The sequence below is a fragment of the Aethalodelphis obliquidens genome, unplaced genomic scaffold (assembly GCF_003676395.1).
Source record: "Aethalodelphis obliquidens isolate GAN/ISIS:26980383/991018 unplaced genomic scaffold, ASM367639v1 scaffold5, whole genome shotgun sequence".
Lineage (NCBI taxonomy): Eukaryota > Metazoa > Chordata > Mammalia > Artiodactyla > Delphinidae > Aethalodelphis > Aethalodelphis obliquidens.
Genome location: NW_020837949.1, coordinates 270679 through 291584, shown reverse-complemented (window position 1 = coordinate 291584; position 20906 = coordinate 270679). Strand labels below are relative to the sequence as shown.

The 20906-nt window shown below is 44.3% G+C and overlaps 1 protein-coding gene and 1 long non-coding RNA gene across 7 annotated transcripts in view; one reads left to right on the top strand and one right to left on the bottom strand.

Moving 5' to 3' along the window:
* The window catches only part of ESYT2 (extended synaptotagmin 2), a 77466-nt gene extending 58003 nt beyond the window's left edge, over positions 1 to 19463 (bottom strand). Inside the window, exon 1 of one of the 6 annotated variants that reach the window (XM_027101351.1) lies at positions 18838 to 19463. In XM_027101351.1, the coding sequence (XP_026957152.1) occupies positions 18838 to 19149 (312 nt within the window). In that variant the 5' untranslated portion in view covers positions 19150 to 19463. Of the gene's footprint in view, positions 1 to 18235; positions 18326 to 18837 lie in introns of those variants that run through there. The other 5 variants (XM_027101347.1, XM_027101349.1, XM_027101350.1 and 2 more) reach the window with 5 other exon arrangements.
* On the top strand, positions 18373 to 20906 carry LOC113617871 (uncharacterized). Its single transcript, XR_003431795.1, has 2 exons — positions 18373 to 18627; positions 20004 to 20906. It is a non-coding gene; the product is annotated as an uncharacterized LOC113617871 (long non-coding RNA).

The window sequence follows — 20906 nt, the reverse complement described above, 5'->3', positions numbered from 1 at the left end:
TTTTTTTTTTTTTGCGGTACGCGGGCCTCTCAATGTTGTGGCCTCTGCCATTGCCGAGTACAGGCTCTGGACGCGCAGGCTCAGCGGCCATGGCTCACGGGCCCAGCCACTCCGCGGCATGTGGGATCTTCCTGGACCGGGGCACGAACTCGTGTCCCCTGCATCAGCAGGCGGACTCTCAACCACTACGCCACCAGGGAAGGTTATGTTTTTTTAAAGCAATTCAGAAAAGCTATGAATAAATCTTTTGATTTACAGTAAAGAAAAAAGAAATACGCTTATACGATATTTCTAAAAGCTTACTTTTATTCTCTCACACAGACAGTAAATATCTCAAAAGTTATGAGAACGAAGTCAGAGAAATTTACCAACCTAAAATCTTGTTTTCTCCTTTTATTCCTTTATTTGTATGCAATGGAGAAACAATAGGTAATCAGGCACTTGAAAACATTAAGATGTTTTTCCTGAATATAATCATTTATCTTTACTGGATGTTTGAGACCAAGGTTCCAGTACATCCCCCATAGTGCTTGTTTGTCATTAACTGTGATCATGCAATACAGAAATACCTAAAACAACAACGAAAACAAAAAAGAAACCCTTCAGTTTTGGTGTTACAGTGATGATCCAGGGAGAAACACTATGGCTTTCGCTATCTTTCTTTGTTTTCCATACAAAAGAGTAAATAATGACAAGGTACCTCAGGAAAAAATTACAAAAATTTTTGTACATCTCTTGATCAAACCCCAAACTCTCTCCAATTCTTCCTAGAAGACCCACTAGTTTACTTACTATAAACGCATACCTCTATATAGAAACCAATAATTAGATCACAAGATCACCCTCAAAATTTTTTTCTTTTGAAATAATTACAGATATTGCAAAAGTGCACAGAAAGCCCCTGTGTGCACTTCACCCAGATTCCCCCAATGGTTACATTTTATACAGCTATAGTACAACATCACAGCAGGAGATGGATGGGGTGTCATCGATCTATCAATCCATCACCATTGTATCTATCAATCACGTCACCTCTCTCATTTTCTATCACCTATCTAGCAATCTCTATCATCTATCACACAGGTAGTCAAAGCCACAAAGACCTCATACTGTCTGATTCCAAGTGCATGGGATGTGCAGAACAGGGAAGCCTTGAGACAGAAAGTGGACTAGTGGTTGCCCAGGGCTGGCGTGAGGAATGTGGAGGGAATGGAGAGTGAGTGCTACTGCATACGCACAAACACATTCTATTATAAAATTTGATTTTGGTGATGGTTACACAATCCTGTGAATATACCCAAAACACTGAATTGTATACAGCTGACCGTTGAACAACTCGGGGGTTAGGGGAGCTGACCCTCTGCGCAGCCAAAAATCTACATATAATTTACAGTCAGCCCTCCGTATCCTCGGTCCCAACCAACCGCGGATCGTGTAGTATCTGCACTCGTGTGGATCAGATATTTCCCCAAATAATAAGAGACCAAATAAGTAACTCCAGTGGCCTCAAGGTAAACTAGTAGCTCGATTCAGAGCTGTTAGTCAATTAGTCAACAAACAAGGACACATTAGTGATGTATTTGGCCTTAAAGGGCCCCTGGGATGAAGGAAGAGCAGAGTCATGCCATTGTGGGCCCCAAATGATTTCTGAAATTAAAAACCTATATAAGCATCGGAACCAAAATATTTGGTGAGGCCATAAAATTCCGTGAATAAACTGCCCTATCGTATGATATAGTGTATTAAACGACCAGGGCTTATGTTTCCCTCCTACAACTCCTTCCCACCCAATCTCTTGCTTCAGTCTCCTCTACCCTATTCAACATTCACTGCCCACTTCAGAGCAGTTTCTCACCTCATCTACGCTACTCCGCCTGCCCCCACCCCTCACTTAAGGTCCAGCTCCTGGCTCATTTTTTGTTTTATTGTTAAGAGCTTGCAGGGACCCGACAGATCAATCACTGCACTTCCTCACCCCTTTGCGGGTGAAGAGTCTGAGTCCCACGAGGTAGGCACTGGCCATGGAGCACGGGTGGCCACACTGAGACTGGCCTCGGACTCCAGATCTAACACCTGCACCAGGCCAACTCCTGGGGTCCCTGAGGCAGTGCTGGGCCAAACTGTCCCGTGGGGCGGCCAGATTTCCTGCCCCTCCTTACACAGGAAGGGGGCTCTTGTGAAAAGTTTTAAAATCCATTTTTCAAAACCTTTTTCCTCCTCTATTTATAACACTCCCAGTGTTCTCAGGCTGAAGCTATAAAGTATAAAATGAATGAAACAAATAATACTCACCACTCATAAAAAGATAAGTTCACTACACGGTCATGTTGAACAGGTATTTCCAGAGTTTACCTGACTTGTCAGGTGACATTTCAGAGGTAAAATAAGTGAAGCCTTAACTGGAATTTTTCTATAGCTGTTTACTTCAAGCTCCACTGCTTAAAATTTACAAATCACCTCACACATTGTGTTTAACAGTAATAGTATTTTCCTGAAAGCAACAATAATAGCAACAAACCCCCAAAACCATGAAACCCAGCTAAACTTAAAATATTTATCCAGGGAAACATTCTGAAATAAATTATACAAGGAACACTCAACACCTGCCCTCTTTCTCCTAAACCTATCTCCCCATTCCCTGTCCAAAGTGTACACTCAACCACAGGAAGTATCTGTTCTCCTAACTTTCACGGGGAAATACACTAGGAGTTCAAATCTATTTTTCCCTAAAAATAGCACTGGCTTCCAGCTATGATGATCAGAGCACCTTGCAGCAACCCATTCCGCTGAGAACACTGGGAAAAGCCAGATGAGACCCACTCACCAGCCCACGAGAGGACACTGGGCAACTCAAGGCGTGAAAGATGAAAACGCAGGGCAGAAGCCCCCACAGGGCAATGGTGTGACATTCTGTGGCTGTTTTTCCCCCATGGCTGTGGTACCAGAGGTTGAGAAATCCAGAGAAATGTGGCTAAGAAGCCAGCTAAGCTTACAGAAACCTCACCAGAGCAGGGAGACAGGAACTGGAGTTTGGGTCAGCTGAGTGACCAGACTTGAGAGCCCAGATCCTGGGAGGCGGAGGTGAAGCCGGCTGAGTTTCCCTTCAGGCATTTGCCAAATTCTTGAGCTATTAGGGCAAGAAGCTAGCCTATTAAAAAGCAAAATAGAGCTTTTACTGCACTGAGTAAGCACGGCCTGGACTCTGAGGTGGACTGAGGGGGCACTCGGTCAACACGGCAGGTCTTCAGTTACAGCCTCTGTTGGATGGAACCCTAGCATGGATGGTTCCAGAACACAGAGAGCTTTTCCCTTCAACCCATCCTCAGGCCAGCTCAAACCCTACTAGGTTAAGGTGATCTGTTCCCCTTCTGCCTTTAGAGATTGGGGTGCACCCTCTCTGGAGGAGGGGAACAAACATCATTCAGAGCAGTGGTATAGCCAGCTGCTCTGGCTATACGTGTTCACAACCAATTCTTTGAGACTGCCAACTTCCAGGGTGTAAATATTCCCGCCATGGCCAATTTCGAGCTACCAAAAAAATCTCACTAAATGTGGAGCTGAGAGGAAATGCACATAAGTCATCAGGGAATGTAAGTCAAACCCACCATGAGACACCACTTCACACCCACTATGATGACTCAGAATCAAAAAACAGAAAATAACAAGTGTTGGCAAGCATCAGCAGGAATTGGAACCTTCTTACATCGCTGGTGAGAATATAAAATATTCCCACTATTATGGAAAACAGTTTGGCAGCTCTGCAAAAAGTTAAACTCATCAATTCCACTTCTAGGTATATACCCTACAAAACTAAACACAGGTATTCAAACAAAAATTTGTATATGAATGTTCACAACACTACTCATAATAGCACAGAAACAACTCATAAAGACAGAAACAACCCAAAAAGTTCTTCCAAGGATGAATGGATAAGCAAATTGGGGTATATCTGTACAATGGAACATTATTCAGCCATAAAAAAGAAACAAAGCATGCTACAGGGTAAAATCTTAAAAATGTTATGCTAAGTGAAATAAGCCAGACACAAAAGGTCACATATTGTAATGATTCCATTTACATGAAATATCCGGAATACATAAAATCATAGAGACAGAAAGCAAATTTGTGGTTGCATGTGGGTGCGGGTGAAGTGGGAGTGACTGCTCAAGGATACAGGGTTTCTTTTGGGGAGATGAAAATTTGGGGGACCAGACAGAGGTGATGGTTGCACAACATTGTGAAGGTACTAAATGACACTGAATAGTTAATTGTATGTTATTTGAATTTTATTGCAATAAAAATAAATGAACTCTCAAGCCAGGAAAAAACAAGGAATCTTAAATGCATGTTGCTAAGAGAGCCAATGTGAAAATGCTACACAGTATGATTGCAACTCTCTGACATTCTGAAAAAGGCCAAACTACAGACAGTAAAAAGATCAGTGGCCACCCAGAGGTTTGGGGATGGGGAGGAGGGAAGACTCGGGGGATTGCGGGGGGCGCAGGGGCAGTGAAACTATTCTACAAACAAGGAGAGACTCCTAATGTAAACCGGGAACTTAATGTATCAACACTGGTTCAATAATTACAACAAATATACCACACTAATGCAAGACGCTAATACAAGAAATTAGATGCAGGTGGGATATGGGAACTCTATCTGCTTGATTTTTCTGTAAATGAACACAACTTGAGAAAAATTGTTACTGTCCAACTTGCATTAAAAGAAATATTAAAGTGAGTTTTTCAAGCAGGAGGAAAATGATCCCAGACAAAAACTTGGAAACGGAAAATGGACTTGTCCCAATTATAGAGACTGAAAACACTGACAGCCTACCCCGCTGCCTAACACTTGAGATACTTGAGACGGCTAGGCTAACGCTGTATAACCAAGTGAGCTGGGCCGAGGGGCAGTGGAGAGGGCGTGGCCAGCAGGGACAAGACCCCAGCCCGGCACTGCCTCCAGTTCTGTGTGACTGAGGTGACCGCTGAACCCCTGGGCCCTAGCCTCCTCCTTTGAAAAGTAGAAATTATCAAAATAACTAGATTAGACAATGTCTAATTCCCAGTTTCTTCCTCACCACCAAGAGACTTCCCAGTTCAAACTATGCCCTGGAACCAAAGACAAGTGTTAGGGTGGTCTGTCCCCTCACCTGTAAAATGAGGGTAACAGGTGTCTACGCAGAGTGCTTGGACGAGAACCTGCACACAGCGAGCACTGAATGAATGAACCCTTTCCCTCATTTTCTTTCTTTCTTTTCCTTTCCTTTGGCCACACTGCAGCTTGCAGGATCTTAGTTCTCCAACCAGGGACTGAACTCGGGCCACAGCAGTGAAGCGCTGAGTCCTAACCACTGGACCACCAGGGAATTCCCTCCCCTCATTTTCCATCCCCTGATTTCCTCCAGAGTGCAAAGGTCTGTCCTGGGCCCTCTGGTCTTGTTATGCTGTCTACACATGCTTTCTCCATTTCTCCACTTCAAGCATGATCTCAGCCACCCGTCACCTAGGAACTGAAAGTGTCCGGGTGTGTCCCCCAGATCTCACCTACCAGCCGCTGGCTGCTGTTTGATAACTCCTCTTGGAACTCCCTTAGGGTTCTTAAACTTAACGTTTAAAAAACAAAATTAACAATTTCCCATCCTTATCTCTAGGCCTCCAAACTACTGTTCCTACAGAATCATTCTTGGCAAATATCATCATGTCCTCACCCAGGAGCCAAGCAAGTGACCTGGAACCACCTTTCACTCTCGCATCCCGCTCCTTTCCTCCCTCCCTCCCAGTGTGATCCCATCAGATCCTCCCAGGGTGACTCCTTCCTTTCTCGTGCCTGGCTCTGGCCACCACTCAGTCCCCTCAGTCCAGCTGGACATCACTGCCAGATTTACCTTGCTACACATGCCTTTTTAAAATCGGGACACACCACTCTTTTAAATGTTTTGGTGTTTTCCGGGCGTCATCCAGATCAAGCCCAAACTCCTGCACTCACAGGGCGTAAGGCCCCTCCCCGGGAGCCTCTCCTTATCTCCCAATGCAAACACTTTGGCCCAAGTGGGCCGCCCTTCGAAGATCCAATAGGTCAGCTCCTCTCTCTCCCCCATTTGCCGCTCCAAGACCACAGGTAACTCTCAGGCACCAGGGCTATGGCAGAAAAAGGGAACAGCCACAGTGTTGAATCCAAGAAATGACCAATTATAAGACACACCACCACTTTTGTGCCACTAAGAAGGAAAGAGTACACTAACTGAATCACACGCGGTCATGAGATGAATCTGAGACCAGATATGTTAAGTGGAGGGAAAGTGCCTCTCAGAACTGATGAAACAAAGCTGAGCCATCATCACTGTGTTCACCACCTTGGCTCCTGAGTACTCCAAGATGTAGGGCAGTGCTGGTGGCCCTTCAAGAGATATCCATGTCCTACTCCCTAGAACTTGAGTGTTGCCTTATGAGACAAAAAAAAAAAGGACTTTGCAGATGTGATCAATTAAGGATCTTGAGTTGGGGAAATTATCCTGCATCACCTGGGTGGGCCCTAATGCAATCATACATATCCTTTCAAGAGGGCGCAAAGGCAGAAATGACACAGAAAGAAAACAGAAAGCGCCGTGATGATCGAAGCAGCTGCTGGCTTTCAAGGTGCAGAAGGGCCATGAGCCCGGGAACGCAGCCCCAGAAGCTAGGAAAGGCCTCCAGAGGAGCACGGCCCTGCGGATCCCTTGGTTTCAGCCCAAAGGAACTGATTCCAGACTTGGGGCCTCCAGAATTGTAAATGATAAATTTGTGTTTTTTAAGCCACCAAGTTTGCCTAGTTTTCTTACAGTGGCCCCAGTGCAGGCAGCAAGCAAAGACGAGCTGTTACCTTTCCCTTCTTGCACCATCCACCATGAAATACAATCTACAGATAATTCCTGTTAAAACCATCCTTCATACATACAGCAGTGTTCACTCCATTTCACCCAATATAAAACCACAATCTGATTCAAGCTATTAAGTAAAATCAACACTTTCTAATAGCTCTGGATAAATTTCAAGACCTTTCTTTATGTATGTGAAAAAATTGAGACTGTATTCTCATTTTTGTTTCAGATTATATTTGGGTTTTTGGTTTTAAAAACCCAGTAGTCAGATATTAACTTACTATTAACAGATCTTACGCATTTGCTTGCTAGGCATTTAAATGTTTATAGCACAAATGAAATAAATTAATGATCTCAGTAGGCAGCTCACCTCAAATATGTGTAATAATGGCAACACAGGCATTATACGACAATTTATAATTGGGTATAGACACTCCTAATAAAACAAGCAATTAGTAGCTCACTGTTACAACAACTCACTAGGTTTACTGTGCAAACTCCATGCAAATACTGTTAGATGCTATGGCAGATATAAAAAGTCCCTGTCTTCAAACTCCTGATCCTACACACAATTACAGGACTAAGCACACTTAACTAAATGATTTAACAAATATGTAAGCAAAGTTTTGTAAGAAAACAGAAGGTACAAGTATCACTCAGAGAAATAATTTTAGCAATTTCATGCTGGTATCTCAGAATGAGTGGCAGACCCGAAAACCAGTATACAACACGTACTCCAGTGTAATATTTATGGCATGAAGCAAGTTGGACGATGTTCTCTTCCCACATTACTGGATTTATCTTCTGCAGATCCGCCATCCTCTGGGAAACCTAAAACATATCTCAACCCCTCGGATGCAAACGGAAGGAAAACAACTCCACATCTAATATAGGTTAAATTAAACTATTACAACTGACCCAGAAATAGGATATACATTTTCAAATCCCCACTTTAGTCACTAACCAACACTTATTCACAAGATGAAGGAAATGACTACAAGAATTTAAAAATTTTACAACAGGATACTGTCATAATGGAACTAACTACGGTTATCTACTGCATCAGGGCAGCTGCTGCAACCAGAGCAAGGAGAGATTAACCACAACCTCAGGACAGAATTTGTTTTAAGGAAGAAGCAGCAAGGATGAGGGGTAATTACTTTAGGGATATACAGAGAAAAAGAGAAAGAAATTACAAGGAATACTTTAGAGTGTGACTAATAACAAAGCATTACTGCAGATAAATTCTTAGCAACAACACCAGATAAACAAACCACAGTAAAAGAGAAGCTCTGATCTCATCTGCCCCCTCTGGCTGAAGTGGGGAGGAAGTGGCAAGGTGAGTCAGAGAAGCGCCACAGGCAGCAGGAAGCTGGCCCGTTAACACCAGTGCAGCTGAAAGGAAGCATCAGTACTGGGATCACTAACCCAGGGTACCACTAGCCACCTCTGCCACATTCCTGGGCCTTTCTTCATTCCAGCCTCACAACCACAACACAGGGTCGGGCTCATTTCAATGCCCGCCTAACGATGAGGAAATTAAGGTTCTAAAAGGTGTGACCAACTTGCCCAAGTGCACAGAGTTGGGAGTGGGTGGGTCTCAGACAGGAACCTACATCTATCAGATCCAGAGCCTGCTTCTCGAGTGTGTGCCCAAGCAGCCATGCCAGCACGTGTGACATGGGTACCCACGAGGGTGGCCCACATCACTCAGTGCCCAAGGGCTGCCAAGTGACACTGACAACACCAATCACGCGGCTGCTGTTTTCAGATGAGATCAAGGACAGTGCAGTGAGCCTTCTCAGCAGTCTCCAGATAGCAATCCCAACATTGTGCTACACAAAGCCATGACTCCAACTTAACCAACTCTCACATCCCAACACAGCAGAGGAAGAAAAGCCATTGGAAGAGCGACTCTGCGTGGGAGAACTCTCTTCTTCCAAAGGTTATGTACGTAAGAGGGGATCTGGATAAATCTACTGTGCTTATTTTAACATCACACCATTCAAAAACAAACACTGCCCCCTAAAGCTAGACTTCTGTTTATAAAATTATCATGCTACTCTTATGAATTCAAAAATAGTTCATATATCCTGAACAATCTGACAAATAGTTCAAGCAAATAATCTTTTATAACTTGAAAAGAGTAGAAAATTAAATATCTTAAACTCTAGTTTTACCTTTTCTCAACATATAGTAACTAACAATCTGATTTTTGGAATCTGTCCACCAGACATAATTTAAATAAAAGATACTACTGCAAAAAAAAGAGTCATATTTCTGAAGAATAATGATATAACGTCCACAACATAATTCTTAGTGTAAGCAAATACAATATCCACGTACCTCCAGACATACTAAAGATTCAGAAAATCACCGAAACGTTAATAACGGCTATCACTGGTTAGTAGGATTCCAGGTAGCTTTTTTCCTTTTTACTCTCGAAAGCTTGAAATGTTCTACAATGAGCAAGTGTTCTTTTCATACTAGAAAAATCATGTTTTTAAACCCTGTCTAGTCATAACATAAGAAATAAAGGCAAACACGACGGCATGTTCATTAAAAGCAGAAAGATAAGTTCACTAAGTAACTGAACAAACAAAATAACTTCAAGATCAATTTCAATGACATTTTTACAAATAATAAAAAAGAAAGCATAATAAAAACTTCCATACTAGTATTTCCACATCTGCCATTTGTGTGGTTATCACCCATTCTCAAGTGTAGTCACCAGGTACAACAATGGCATTTTTTAAAAAAGGGAATCACTGCTGCTGACACACGGAGTGCACTTAAGATGTGCTATTACTCTGCATTGACACTTTGCTCTGGACATCCTGCTGTAGTTCATTAAAAAGACACCAGATAGGGCTTCCCTGGTGGCACAGTGGTTAAGAATCTGCCTGCCAGCCATATATGAGAAACCCACAGCCAACATCATCCTCAATGGTGAAAAACTGAAAGCATTTCCACTAAGATCAGGAACAAGACAAGGTTGCCCACTCTCACCACTCTTATTCAACATAGGTTTGGAAGTTTTAGCCACAGCAATCAAAGAAGAAAAGGAAATAAAAGGAATCCAAATCGGAAAAGAAGAGGTAAAGCTGTCACTGTTTGCAGATGACATGATACTATACATAGAGAATCCTAAAGATGCTACCAGAAAACTACTAGAGCTAATCAATGAATTTGGTAAAGTAGCAGGATACAAAATGAATGTACAGAAATCTCTGGCATTCCTATACACTAATGATGAAAAATCTGAAAGTGAAATCAAGAAAACACTCCCATTTACCATTGCAACAAAAAGAATAAAATATCTAGGAATAAACCTACCTAAAGAGACAAAAGACCTGTATGCAGAAAATTATAAGACACTGATGAAAGAAATTAAAGATGATACAAATAGATGGAGAGATATACCATGTTCTTGGATTGGAAGAATCAACATTGTGAAAATGACTCTACTACCCAAAGCAATCTATAGATTCAATGCAATCCCTATCAAACTACCACTGGCATTTTTCACAGAACTAGAACAAAAAATTTCACAATTTGTATGGAAACACAAAAGACCCCAAAGAGCCAAAGCAATCTTGAGAACGAAAAACGGAGCTGGAGGAATCAGGCTCCCTGACTTCAGACTATACTACAAAACTACAGTAATCAAGACAGTATGGAACTGGCACAAAAACAGAAAGATAGATCAATGGAACAGGATAGAAAGCCCAGAGATAAACCCACGCACTTATGGTCACCTTATCTTTGATAAAGGAGGCAGGAATGTACAGTGGAGAAAGGACAGCCTCTTCAATAAGTGGTGCTGGGAAAACTGGACAGGTACATGTAAAAGTATGAGATTAGATCACTCCCTAACACCATACACAAAAATAAGCTCAAAATGGATTAAAGACCTAAATGTAAGGCCAGAAACTATCAAACTCTTAGAGGAAAACATAGGCAGGACACTCTATGACATAAATCACAGCAAGATCCTTTTTGACCCACCTCCTAGAGAAATGGAAATAAAAACAAAAATAAACAAATGGGACCTAATGAAACTTCAAAGCTTTTGCACAGCAAAGGAAACCATAAACAAGACCAAAAGACAACCCTCAGAATGGGAGAAAATATTTGCAAATGAAGCAACTGACATAGGATTAATCTCCAAAATTTATAAGCAACTCATGCAGCTTAATAACAAAAAAAAACAACCCAATCCAAAAATGGGCAGAAGATCTAAATAGACATTTCTCCAAAGAAGATATACAGACTGCCAACAAACACATGAAAGAATGCTCAACATCACTAATCATTAGAGAAATGCAAATCAAAACTACAATGAGATATCATCTCACACCAGTCAGAATGGCCATCATCAAAAAATCTACAAACAATAAATGCTGGAGAGGGTGTGGAGAAAAGGGAACCCTCTTGCACTGTTGGTGGGAATGTAAATTGATACAGCCACTATGGAGAACAGTATGGAGGTTCCTTAAAAAACTAAAAATAGAACTACCATAGGACCCAGCAATCCCACTACTGGGCATATACCCTGAGAAAACCATAATTCAAAAGGAGTCATGTACCAAAATGTTCACTGCAGCTCTATTTACAATAGCCCAGAGATGGAAACAACCTAAGTGTCCATCACCGGATGAATGGATAAAGAAGATGTGGCACATATATACAATGGAATACTACTCAGCCATGAAAAGAAACGAAATTGAGCTATTTGTAATGAGGTGGATAGGCCTAGAGTCTGTCATACAGAGTGAAGTAAGTCAGAAAGAGAGAGACAAATACCATATGCTAACACATATATATGGAATTTAAGAAAAAAATATATCATGAAGAACCTAGGGGTAAGACAGGAATAAAGACACAGACCTACTAGAGAATGGACTTGAGGATATGGGGAGGGGGAAGGGTAAGCTGTGACAAAGCGAGATAGAGGCATGGACATATATACACTACCAAACGTAAGGTAGATAGCTAGTGGGAACAGCCGCATAGCACAGGGAGATCAGCTTGGTGCTTTGTGACCGCCTGGAGCGGTGGGATAGGGAGGGTGGGAGGGAGGGAGATGCAAGAGGGAAGAGATATGGGAACATATGTATATATATAACTGATTCATTTTGTTGTAAAGCAGAACATAACACACCATTGTTAAGCAATTATACTCCAATAAAGATGTTAAAAAGATTAAAAAAGAAAAAACCCCAAACCCTTAGCTTTTTTAAGATTCAGGGTTTTCTATTCGCAGATTAAATGTCTTAAAAAAATATGACTAGGCTTTTGAGAAAAAAAATAAAACTGAAAATCTTGAAAAAAAAAAATCTGCCTGCCAATGCAAGGGACACGGGTGCGAGCCCTGGCCTGGGAAGATCCCACATGCCGCGGAGCTACTAAGCCCGTGCGCCACAACTACTGAGCCTGAGCTCTAGAGCCCACAAGGCACAACTACTGAGCCCACGTGCCACAACTACTGAAGCCCGGGCGCCTAGAGCCCGTGCCCCGCAACAAGAGAAGACACCACAATGAGAAGCCTGTGCACAGCAACAAAGTCCCAATGCAGCCAAAAATAAATTAATTAATTAATTTAAAAAAAAAAAGACACCAGATATTGAACTACAGGTCTCAGAGGCGTCCACTATGAGTAATCATAAGACTGCCTTTCACAAAATAGGAAAGACAGGATAGCATAAAACTGAACTTATACGCACAGCTAGATCTACAAACCCTAGAAAAAAGTTTTAATCCTCATCAGTAAAATCTTTTACAATACACTGATTTAAAGAGTTGAGCTATTACTTCAATAAATGTATAAAATGCTCTAAAAGGCATAGTCTTTTTAAAAAATGAACATACCATTTCACCAAGTGAAAGACCTAATTAAGGTCTGCCTTTCTTTTTCCACATGTAGTTAAGAGTCCAGAAAACTTTTAAACGCTAAACCATATTTTTCTGAACAAATGATTTTTAGTATGGTTTATCAGTACAAATAGATGAATACACACTAACAATTCCATTCAAAGTTGTTATAGTTTTTACCAACTACTATGATGGGTGGTTTGGAATTATGAATAATGTTTTTATATATTTTTGGATTTAACAAAAATGAATATGTATTATTTTTATTTAAAAAAAAGAAAAAAACTACCAGTGCGTACTATGACTAAAACTAGGATTATCCCTAGATTTGTGTAATCACCAGCTAGTAAATTTTTGAATTTGAGGCCTTGTCTAACTCATCACCTAGTACAGTACCTGGAACACAGGAAAGGTCCAATAAATACTGGCTGAGTGAATACATGAATCAATGAAAGCTCATTTTTGATCCCTGCACTTAAGCTGGGCTTGTTCCTTAAAATGTGATCTACTCTAGGAAAAATTCACCAAAATAGATGGTTTTCTTTAAAAAACTTACAGGACTTTTTTTTAACACTTAAGGGGAAAAAAAATTAAGAAAGAAAAAACACTGAGAGGGCAAAAGACCATGAGAAAACTTGTGAATAAAACATGTTAAATGGAAAAATGGTTCCATGCAACACAACTACTGACACTGTTTATGTAAGAACTATGCCCACCCAGTTTCAAAAGAGCAGGGGATGACGCAGTGTTTATGGCACAGTAAGACCCTTCAGAGTAAAATAAAAGTCTATCTGGGGGAGGTGGACAGGCGTCTCCAGCGACCTCAGGGGTGTAGAGCAGGGCAATCCAGCAGTAATCGGCACTGCACAGGAGCTTCCACCTTCTGACTTCACAAATTGGTTCTGAGTACATCACGATGTCCCCCTCCTCCCATGTCCAAACATGCCACGTCTCCCTGAGAAATGCGAGTGTTGCCCTGAGAGGTGGCCAGGCCCCCGTCTGAGCAGCTCTACTCCTCACCCCTGGGCCCAGCTGACAGTTCCTCACCTTCCCTACAGCTCCCTCCCGACGGCAGGGCCCAGGTACCCATGTTGCTGTCCTACTGGGCTCTGATGCTTTCATCCCCTGAGATGCCTGATTTCCCAATCCTGCACTTTTTTATCTTGCTGTTCCCACTTATTCTTCAATGTCCTTTAGTGTGTCTATATGCACGCCCCCACCACTGACCACCTTCTGACCCACCAGGGCACTCTTCGGCCATCACACCCCACCTCGTATCTACCGGGAAGTACACACATGAAGGCAAGGTGATCTCTAACACTTCTGTAGATAGTGGGTCCTCAGATCTTTAAATGGGGAAGGAAAATTCATCTGAGGCAGCATTGTCATGGACACCAAAAAAGGTAATGATTTAACAAAACATAACAAAATGCAAGAGACTACAAATAGTACATTCTAAAATGTATGGGGAATTCCCTGGCAGTCCAGTGGTTAGGACTCCAAGCTTCCACTGCAGGGAACACAGGTTCGATCCCTGGTCAGGGAACCAAGATCCTGCATGCCAAGCGGTGCAGTCAATTAAATAAATAAGTAAATAAAAATTTAAATTTTTTTTTAAAACTGGGCCTTTAAAAAAAATAAATAAAGGGCTTCCCTGGTGGCGCAGTGGTTGAGAGTCCACCTGCCGATGCAGGGGACACGGGTTCGTGCCCCGGTCCGGGAAGATCCCACATGCCGCGGAGCGGCTGGGCCCGTGAGCCATGGCCGCTGAGCCTGCGCGTCCGGAGCCTGTGCTCCGCAACGGGAGAGGCCACAACAGTGAGAGGCCCACGTACCGCAAAAATGAATAAATAAATAAATAAAATAATGCTATGATAGGATACATTTGTAGAAAACAAACCAATTTATAGGTTAAACTTCCCAAACGCACATCGTAATTACATATCAGTACTTGAATTAAAGTAAGAGTTTAGAATAACTCACACAAAAAACACACATTTAGGCTATGTATATCTCTGAAGCACAATTTCTGTTTGTTTAGCTAATGTAGTATCAATGCGTAAAGTAACATTAGGTTTAACGTAAAAACACTTACTTAGTTAACTGTTTTCATTCACAAGCCCTCCACTTTCATTAAATATTCTTTACAATGTAAATGTCTCCAAATTTATATTGGAACAATAATTTTTAAAAATTATATCAGTTTTAGCTGGAATTCCATAAGCAAGGAGGTTTGTATGGCTTACTTTGTACTATAACTGTTCACCTGTTTCACTTCTTTATTTTTAAGAGAAATTCAATGCTTATAATTTTTTTTAACAGCACTGAGATATAATTCAAATACCATACAATTCACTCATTTAAAGTGTACAATTCAATGGTTTTTAATCTATTCACAATGTCTGTGATATCATTCAAGGTTAAATGTTGCAACCAATGTAGAAATCATGAAAACCCACAGAGAAAATAGGAAAGAGGTCCACCAGGCCTAAGGAGAACAATAACTCATGAGTCAGCTGTTCATCATCGGTTCTTCACAGGATCGAGGTCTATATTTTATAAACATATTTAATATAATTTAACACAACATGTATTAACTTAATATAATTTAACATAAATATACTACATATATTTTCAATTCCTGTATCTACTTAAATTATATATAGTTCAGTCCTAGCTCCCATCTTGAATGTAAAGTGAGGCTAATATTCATCTGATGCAGAAAAACCAGAGCACACAACCTGATGGATGCAAATATCCTAAATTTAAATCCAGTTTTTAGCTTAAACTAAAGAACAAATAGTTACTGCTTTGTGTCCAGCAACGATGGGGCCTTCTGCTCTAACTTCATGAAGCATTTAGACAGCATAAGAGATGTTGAGGGTGACTGTCCTTTTTCTCCTTGAAAAACAGCAGTAGTGTGCACATAAACAAGAAACCCAAAGATTATCCATATCCCCTTCACAGCTCTGAGGAGGTTCTAACATCTTCTCAAAGCACATAACTGCTCTAGGATCTAGATGCTAAAGTTGCAACCACAGTTCAAAATAGCTAAACTGTGGATCCCGATTTAGCTACAAGTCTGTTACAAGTGTTCACAAAAATTTTTTAAACTATAAGTCAATGATTAACACTGAGAATAAAAGTACTTGCCCTTCCTTTACATGAGACCAAAGTGCATTCTTTTCTTTTGTCCATTTGGTTCTTAGCCTATACATATTAAATTTTGGCTAGAGTTAAATTCTCCTGAACTTACCAGAAGAACCATGGGAAGAAAGCTCTCCCTAAAGAAAAGCTGGTGCATAATAACAAAAACAGAACACAGAAGTTCACTATACTTTAAATCTCAATCATCAAAGTATTAGAGGAATAAAAGACCAGTTGTCATTTATGACAGGTTTGGGTCTCTACTTATTTGCAGCCATGGAATCAGCATTTATTGGCAGTAGTGAAAGCAGGAAAAGGACAAACTTCACACCAAGTTCTAATTTTTCAAATAAACAAAACTAGCAGTGGACAATCACCCCTACTCACGTCTATAAAAGCTCTTCAACAATATTCTTCAACCACAGTCTAATTTTACAAGGGCCCAATTAACAAGGGGAGACCACCGATACAACGAAAAGGCCAGTCCCCAATCTATCAACTCCAACCTGCAGGCCTTTTCCCTGTTAATGGGGGGGAAAAAAAAAAGTAAAGAATGAATAGTAATGTGGTACACATTAAAGCTGTAGGATCAAGGTCTTACAGAATTATCACGTTGAGAGCCATTTTTCATATGCTAATAGCCTTAATTTGAAACAGTATATGTATTTTTTCTCCAAGTATTCATATTTGTTAATCATCTCATTTTACAGCCAGTATAAATTTTTACTTTACTAAATAAGCAGAAGAAAAATTGTCAGTGAACATATACAAAAGGGAGGTTAGGAAGTGAGCCCCACATTAGTTTTGCTCTGCTTCTACCCTGCTGTGAATCACAGCTGTCAATGACACACTATGAAATCCATACAAACATATGTTGTTCAAAGCAAAACATCAGCCCAAAGTTCTGAACCCCAAGAACCTAAGTATGTACCGTAAAAATCAAAGAACTACTGATACAGAAAACTTAGCTCTTCTTATGCACGGACTCCCTGGCTACAGCAGAACAGCAGGTCCACATCTAGACAGTGTAATTCACTGGTTTTGTCGTGAAAACAACACATGGGTATTACAATTTAAAAAAGTATTAAAAAATCTGCCTCAAACCCCAGATTCCTAGTGCTTTTCTTGGATATGATCACCGTCAAGTTTCATGTGAATCCTCACAGTAGTTTTCTAAGTAATACAGGCATGTTTAAGTATACATCTGTGTGTGACGTGAGCACAAACACAAATTTGGAATGAACAAGTAAAAAATTTTGGAAAAAACATAAATTCTTTACTGTACAGCATGAACACCACAGTTCATGAGTTTAAGTCACACCGAGGAGAAACCCAAGGAAGGAAGCTTTGGCTAATCACCCTTTTCTTCTGCTAAAAATAGTAATAATTTGCCCTGTCCTTCAATATGGTAACAACGATACTTGTTAATTCATTATGTGAAAATAGGCTGCATTTCACAGCTTTTACAAGCAAATTTGATGTTAGCCAACTGCTCCATAACCGAGCATCTATGAATGTCAGCACCCCCAGTTTCTGTGAATCTCTGCCCTGATTATGTCTGCTGTTTTGGTAATGCCCCTACTCTGTTTTTAGCTACTTTCTGGAATCACTTAATTCGGTGTGACACAAGATACCAGACACCACTTGAAAGTCCTTCTGCGTTTCCAAAGTGCACCTCTGCTCTTGGCTTTTCGCACCTCTGTTACTGAGTTCCCGTTTTCTACACCACCCTCCTCTTTCCTGCTTCTGGCAAAAAGCTACACCACGCTGGTTACTGTGATTGCTCCAAGTAGCCCTGTGCCACACGTCCACCGCGTACTGACGGAATTTTAAATTTCCGAAGTCCCTGACTGTGAGGTTCTTACTGCAATTGCAACTTGTCACCACAAGGCAGTAGCCATTGAGTTCCTCCTGGCCGTGGGCACTCCTGCTTTGCAACCTATTTGCCTTGTGTCATGCACTCCATGCCTTGCTTCACAAGCGTCTTCTGATTGGAAACAGGGATCGTACTGCAAGCCCTTTTCTCCTCTAAGAGAAAACGACCCTTTTGAAACTCACTGGCTGGCCATCTTCCCGGAAGTTTACATCAAGCCTAACAGCAGCATCATTTATCTTAAACAAGCACTGTTTCCTACCGTCTGAAATTCTGGCACCTACTCACGGTTAAGAAAGAACGAGGGAACCAACTCCGTTAGTTTCCACGCTGCCTAACTAAAATATGCAGAGAACCGCTTGGGGCACAAACGATCAATACCACGCCTGCCCCACCCACCCCCTAATTCACCTGGGATTCGAGTTCACCCTACATAAAAGTTACTCAGCTTATAACGTTACTTCCAAAGAACCGCAACACACCTCCAATCATCGTACCAGCAAATCTTCTGGGGGACCCCCATTGCTCCTCAACTGTGCCAGAAACCACCAAGAACGGCTGAGACTTCGCAGGCAAGGAGGAAACCGCCCTTCTCCCCACACCGCTGGCCGCCGTTTCCGCAGGGGGCAGGGAGTGGCGTCCAGGCCCGCGCAGGGCACCCGGCGGCCGCGAGCTCACATTCCGCAGGCGGGAGTCACGGCACCGCACAGCGAGGCGTGACGACGTGGCCAAGGCAAGACAGCGCAGACAGCGCCTCACCTGTGCGGCCCTGCTCGGGCCCCGCGCGGCGGAGGGAAGGCGCCAACCCAAAGGGGTTCGCGGGCCGAGAGCGGTCGGGAGGCCGGGCCCGGCGACAGCGGCGAGGCCCCGCAAGGTACACAGGCCCAGGCCCGACGCCGGCGCCCACCCAGGCGTACGTGCCGCCCCTGGTCAGGACGCCCCAACGTGGGCGGGTGGGCTGGGGCGTGAGCGGACCCCAGACCCGGGAGGACTTGGGGCGGGCGGGGACGCCTGACCCTGCGGGGCCGTGGCGGACAGGAAGGTAAGGGCCGGGGGCGTGTCGCGGTCCGCGGCGCCCACTCACCCAGGCCGGCAGGTCGCAGGCGCGCACCCCCAGGCGCACGGCGCGCTCCTCGTCCTCCAGCAGCGCCAGCGCGCGGCACAGACGGGTGGCCTTGAGGCCGCGGCTCCTGCGGCACCACACGAGCAGCCCGAGCGCCAGCAGCACCCAGCTGAAGCTCAGGCCCAGGTAGCCCAGCGCGTACACCGGCAGCAGCAGCGCGAAGCTGCGCGCCAGCTGCACCAGCAGCCCCGCCACGTCCACGCTCAGCGCCGCGCCGGGGGGTTCGGCCCCGGCGGCGCCGGCCTCGGGGCCCGGGGCCCGGGCGCCGCTCATCGCCCCGCCGCGCAGCGCTCCGGTTGGCTCCGGGCCGACGCGCCTCAGCCCGCCCGCCAGCGCCCCTCTGAGGGGACAGCGCAGCCGCCCTGCCCGCCCGCCCGCGCTTCAGCCCGCGGCGCCGTGCGACGTCAGCACGCCGGGCGGTGCGGCGGCGGCGAGGGGTCGGGGGCTTCTACTGCGGCGGTCGGGCGTGGCCCCGGGCCTGGGCGCGGCCTAACGTTGGGTGGACGTGGCCAGCGTGGGACGTCATCCCACAAGACCCGGGAGCCCCGCGAAGGCTGGTGCGCGGGACTGGTGTGTGGCGTCATCGCGCGGGCGGGCGGGGCGCCACTGCCACAGGGTGGGCGAGGCCGGCGTGGGTGTCACCCCACAGGCCTGGCTGAGAGCCCCTGAGGCGGGTGGGGCGGGGCCTTGTGGCGTCATCGCGCGGGCGGGCGGAGCGCCGATGAGGCGAGGGCGGGGCGGGTCCTGCGTGGGCGTCCACACGCGGGGCGGGGCGCCCATAAGGTGAATGTGGGCGGGGCGTGCGTGGACGTCAAGGAGCGGAACTCACTGGCCGCAGGGTGTGAGTCTGGAAGGGGTGGGTTCTGTGGCTGGTGAGGGTTGACTCCTGGGGCTGGACCCGCGGGCGGTGAGGGTTCAGCTCGCCGCGTCACCTGGGTCGCGGTTCGTGCAGGGCTGCTGTGGAAGGAGAAGTACACGCTCCTGAGTTTGCGCTACACTTGCCAAGTTTTAAGGTGTTACTGTTAAAGGCACTTCCAAGCTGTTAGAAAATCCGAGTGGTTCTGTGGGTCCCCGGCTGTGGTGAGAGCCCCCAGCGTGCAGACGTTTTACTGATGGAACTCTCTCAGCGGTCCCGGAGGCGTGAGGAGCGTGCGGGATAGGCCCCTGTGTGCGCGTGGGACAGGAACTGTCCTCGCCCGGCGGGACAGCGGGGACCCAGCGCCCGCTCACTAAGCAGGATGCTGTCCGTGCCGGAGAGCTTCTGCTGCGGGCGCTGACATCCTGCCCGCGATTTCTGAATCGCTTCTAGAAGCACAGACAGCTCTTGATCGATTTGCTTTCCACAGAACTCAATCAGGGTAATTATATTTATTTTGTAGTCTCCTTAAAGCCAAACAGTTGCAGAGGACAGCCTAGGAAAGTTTTTTAAGCATATTAAGTGAGTTCCAAGGATATTTTAATTCAGTTTGTAACAATAGGGCTAGTTTTTTCCCCTCTCTTGCTCTTCAAATCTTTATGTTACTGGGAGCCTTGCGTGATCATCTTTAGGAGGGGCAGGGACTACTGGAGAGAAATGTAGCAGCTTACATGTTTTTAAGTTCTTGGTGGATGTGTTCGTGTCACATGGGCCCTTCCCTGCCATATTGTAGGGATTCTGGAATAACGATAACTGTGCAGTAGTTGCAGGGGCAAAGACTGCCATTTTCGGGACAAAACAGTGATATCCCACAGACCATCTTGCCGTGCAGACAGGAGAGTGAAAGGCTGAAAGATGAAGAGGATCACCAGCTGAAGAGAACTGCAGTCACAGCCCTGTTAGTGAGTGAAGACTTGCTGCTCCCATGAACTTTGGGGGCAGTGGGAAGGCAAGCATCTGCGTGCATTGGTAACTTTGCCAGAGTCTCATTAATCATTCAGCTAGGCTTGAAGTCTATGAGGGCAAGAACTGTATTATGTGTATCATCATATCTTCACGCTAGCACAGTGCCTGGCACAGCAGGTACTGAATGAATAAAGGATACCTCCCCTCA